The sequence below is a fragment of the Neoarius graeffei genome, chromosome 21 (assembly GCF_027579695.1).
Source record: "Neoarius graeffei isolate fNeoGra1 chromosome 21, fNeoGra1.pri, whole genome shotgun sequence".
Lineage (NCBI taxonomy): Eukaryota > Metazoa > Chordata > Actinopteri > Siluriformes > Ariidae > Neoarius > Neoarius graeffei.
Genome location: NC_083589.1, coordinates 61,702,200 through 61,706,449, shown reverse-complemented (window position 1 = coordinate 61,706,449; position 4,250 = coordinate 61,702,200). Strand labels below are relative to the sequence as shown.

General features: G+C 40.4%; 1 protein-coding gene across 2 annotated transcripts; it reads left to right on the top strand.

Moving 5' to 3' along the window:
* The first annotated feature begins 394 nt into the window (after nt 1–394).
* Nucleotides 395–3,600, top strand: lum (lumican). 2 transcript variants are annotated; one of them, XM_060903722.1, is made up of 4 exons: nt 395–541; nt 1,135–1,192; nt 1,788–2,697; nt 2,801–3,600. In XM_060903722.1, the coding sequence occupies exons 3-4, from the start codon at nt 1,821–1,823 to the stop codon at nt 2,953–2,955; spliced, it is 1,032 nt and encodes a 343-aa protein (XP_060759705.1). In that variant the 5' UTR covers nt 395–541; nt 1,135–1,192; nt 1,788–1,820; the 3' UTR covers nt 2,956–3,600. The 2 variants fall into 2 exon arrangements, with proteins under 2 accessions (XP_060759705.1, XP_060759704.1); XM_060903721.1 differs by lacking the exon at nt 395–541 and having other exon boundaries at nt 915–1,192.
* Nucleotides 3,601–4,250: the final 650 nt, after the last annotated feature.

Below are 4,250 nucleotides of genomic sequence, written 5' to 3'. Positions count from 1 at the left end.
ATCAGCATGCTGTAAGAAATAATATATTGCTTTTTCCCTGACTCTCAAGTACTAACACATGTCAGTGGGGTGGAGGGGATAAAGCTTGAAGCTTTCAAAGAGAAAGCCAGAGGCTCTTTTGTGAGGAACGTTTACGAGTAGCCTGTCTCATCTCAGACCATATGCATCTTACAATCGTCAAAAATGTTAATGGTTGAATTAAAAGCGGACATATTTTCCCAAGCCAGATCTTATTTTGGTTTCATAGTGGTGTTTGCACAGAAAAAGTGCAAAGAACATTCCAGCCAATGACAAGGAGAAGATAAAAGTAGGCTAGGACTGCTTATCTCCTTTCCCCAGTCAAGAGAGAGCTCTGCGATAATCTGGGTGTCTGCTATCCAGAGCCATGTTTCAAGATGACAGCATGCTGGGAGAGATACGTTTGCAGATAAAAGGATGGCTGCTGCCGATTTATACACATCTGCAGAGCATTGGACTTGCTCTTGTTGGATGCCATGCTCTGCAGACGGCCAGCAAAAGGCAATAATAGTAAAGGTCTTATGTAAGTTTGGTCTGGCTTCAGTTTCTGCTCCTGCTTCCTCTTGTCACTTTTTCCGAAGCTAATTTACAACCGCAGTGGACTGGTTAATATAATGGTAGGCAATTGGCATTGCATGCAGCCAAATGTTTTTTCTTCCTTGACTTTCCATAACATTTTATGGACCCAATTTTATTGCAAAAAGCTTTTTTTTTTTTTACAAGAGAAATGTTCAGAGGTGGTGGCGTAATGTTTTGCACGTCTTGCTGTTTGTGTTGCTGCTTGACAATCATTCGTGTTTTAAAGGGTAATTCAAGCACGTGGACGGGTGTGTGTAATATATATATATTTTTTTAAAGTCTCTTGCAAGCCTATGCACCCGTAGCACCCTTGCAGAAGTGTTAGCTACACCTGAATCTCATTACATGCTCGAACCGACATGCCATAACGCACAGACCGCTGACATTCTGCAAGCTGTCTGACTGCTGTTTTCCATCACTCTAGGGCCACTGTAGTTTAGCTGAGCCAGTATTCTCCTTATTCTTGATTTCCCTCCTCTCTTTCTTCTTTACTCTATCCCTCCCTCTGTCTTGCCCTCCCTCTCTCATCCTCTCCAGAGACCTTGGGCCACACACACCTCTGCCTGCAGCCTGAAACACAGAGAGAGAGAATAAGGTAAGTCAGATCCTACCTGTTAGACAAAAGGATTCTTCTGGAAAGTTAGCGATTGTGCTCTGTTTTTGGTGATATATATCTTTTGGCTTTTTGTTTGGCGTGGGTTCAAAGCGAGGTCTGTTTCGGTGTATTTAAGAGGTGCAGATTTTAGGACTGAGGAAGAGATTAAACTGCCTAGTTCGATTATGTGTATGCATGCACTGCATGATTGGATTAGATCTAACCGTCATTTAGCATTGTCTAAAAAGAGCTGTGCTGCGTTTGCATCTTCAAACGTTACTCTATTGTGTCCAAGTATTGGTCTGCAGAGTGGAATTTCAGATAGATGAATGCATACTTGAAGCTATTTTAGGATGTCTAGTTGAGGAATTTAATTTATTTTCTTGTTGTTGCTTTTGGGTTTTGAATCCCACCTGTACTTGTTTACACAGAAAAAGAACAGGGGCTGGTTGAGGGGGTGTACTAGGTTGAGGAGGGGCAATTAGGGTGGGATCATGATTGCAGTTGAAGTAAAGCATAATGAGGAATACACTTGGATTGTGGCCTGATTTGTTGACCTGCTAAAAGATTTTGCTTTTTATTTGTTTTCCACCAGATTTTCCACAGTGTTTGTCACTGCTGTGAAACCATGTTCCCTCTTCGGTCTGTCCTCTTGGCTGGCCTTGTCACTCTGTGCATCAGTCAGTATGACTATGATGATTATGACTACCAGCCTGCTGCACAGTTGATGCCATCCTCGCCCAATTGTGCTCTGGAGTGCAACTGTCCCATCAACTTCCCCACTGCCATGTACTGTGATGAGCGCAAACTGAAGAACATTCCATTTGTCCCGACCGGAATCAAATACCTCTACCTGCAGAACAACTTTATCGAGGAGATCAAGTCAGGTGTTTTTGACAATGCCACTGACTTGCGCTGGCTTGTCCTAGACCACAATAACATCACCAGCGACAAGATCCAGTCAGGGACCATTGACAAGTTGGGCAAACTGGAGAAGCTCCTCTTCAGCTACAACAAGTTGAGCAAACCTCCTAAAATTGGCTCCAAGTCCCTGAATGAACTGAAGTTCATTAGTAACAAACTTACTACATTTCCCTCAGGCATACTGTCAGGCATGGAGAACCTCACTACCATCTACCTGGCCAACAACAAACTGACCTCAGAAGGCATCACCGGGGCCTTCAAAGGATTGAAGTCATTGATGCTGCTGGATATAAGTGGGAACAAACTAAAAAAGCTCCCAGCAGGCATGCCTGCTTCCCTGCTGATGCTGTATGCTGATGGCAATGATATTGAAAGCATCCCCGGTGGCTATCTGGCCAAACTGCCTGAACTTCAGTACCTGCGTCTCTCTCACAACAAGCTGGCAGACTCGGGTCTTCCAGCAGGAGTGTTCAATGTAACTTCTCTCCTGGAGCTGGATCTGTCCTTCAACAAGCTCCAGTCCATCCCTGAGATCAATGAAGCACTTGAACATCTGTACCTGCAAGTCAATCAAATTAGCAGTGAGTGCTCACACTCTTCCAATTCTTTCTTTCTGTACCACTGTCATCATGACTGTCTAACTTGTGTGTGTGTGTGTTTTTTTTTACGTTTTGTCCCCCCCAGAATTTAATCTGCCCAACATCTGCAAGATTATCTCACCTGTAAACTACTCCAGACTGAAGACGCTGCGTCTGGATGGAAACAATCTCACCCACAGTAGCATGCCTGATGAAGCATCCGGCTGTCTCCGTCAAGCTTCTGACATCATTTTTGACTAGTTTTCCAACTCTGTGTCAACTTTGACCAGCCTCTTTAAAAGATCTATTCAAACATCAGATTTACATTTTAAGTTTATATTTACTGAGGGTGACTTTCCCTCACAAATAGTCATAGCACACCATAATCATTATGTCTGTATAGCCCCAAATAACCAAATAGCTTTCAGTTATTTGTTGAAGGAGATCTGTACAATGGAAAAATATAATACCAGCCAAAGTACACTGAGATCTATGTAGTAAATCTTGAAATATTAATTCTTGTCACATTCCAGTATCCGGTATAAGGCGCACATGTATTATGAATGTTAGTGCATTAATACAAAACATGCTTGAACACCTTTCCTTTTTAATCCTAGCATTCACTTCAAACATTCCAGTATCTAATATTTATATGGATCAAATTGAAGCACAGATCCTCATTTGCTCTTATGCTTTTGTATAGATTGTCTCAATGCTGGCACCGACACTCTATATTTACTGTACACATGATAATATTAAGCCTTCAGGAATTAGCTTTAGCTTTAAAAGTGTTGTTTTAATCATCTCCGATGAGTTATATCTGTATCCTATCTCTTTTCTGTTTTGAATTGTATATCCATTTAGCTAAAGATGGCATCAGCTGTATTACACGTAGCGGGGGGGGGGGGGGGGGGAACGTGGAGCATTGTGCAAAGGTGTCTTGCATTACTTAAATATTTAGATCTTATGTTCTTCTCAGAGCGTGGTCATTAGTTAAATCTAAAGTTACTAAGGTGTAACTTGCAAGTGTTATAGATTTAAACTGTGAAGAATTGCGATATATTGTAATGAAACTAACGTTTGAAATATGGTACTACCCAGTAACAGCTTGCTGCTCCATAAACTGCCAAGATTTTTACGTAATATTCTAATTTACCTGCATGCAATTCATCATACACTCTCTATAAAACACTCTCTTCCATTTTTATAGCAACAATATAAACAACAATCTACATTCAACAACTCGTGCACCTATATTTGCTCACATTGCATTGTTACAGTGTCAGTAATTGAAGATTTTGAGCATAATTGCAGGTCTATTATGTTAAATAATTAATTTTTTTCTTTAAAAAAATGAATTTTAAAGAAAATAAATCAAGTTTCCTAAACATGTCGTAAACATTAATTTCGTTAATATATCACAGTACTCTAACTTTTGCTCTCTTATTATTCACCTATTTTTTTTTTTATTTGTAACTCGAAATGTACCTATGCAAGAAGGGATACTTTTACAAATAATACTGATTCAATTTGAATCTGATTCCCTGCATATTACA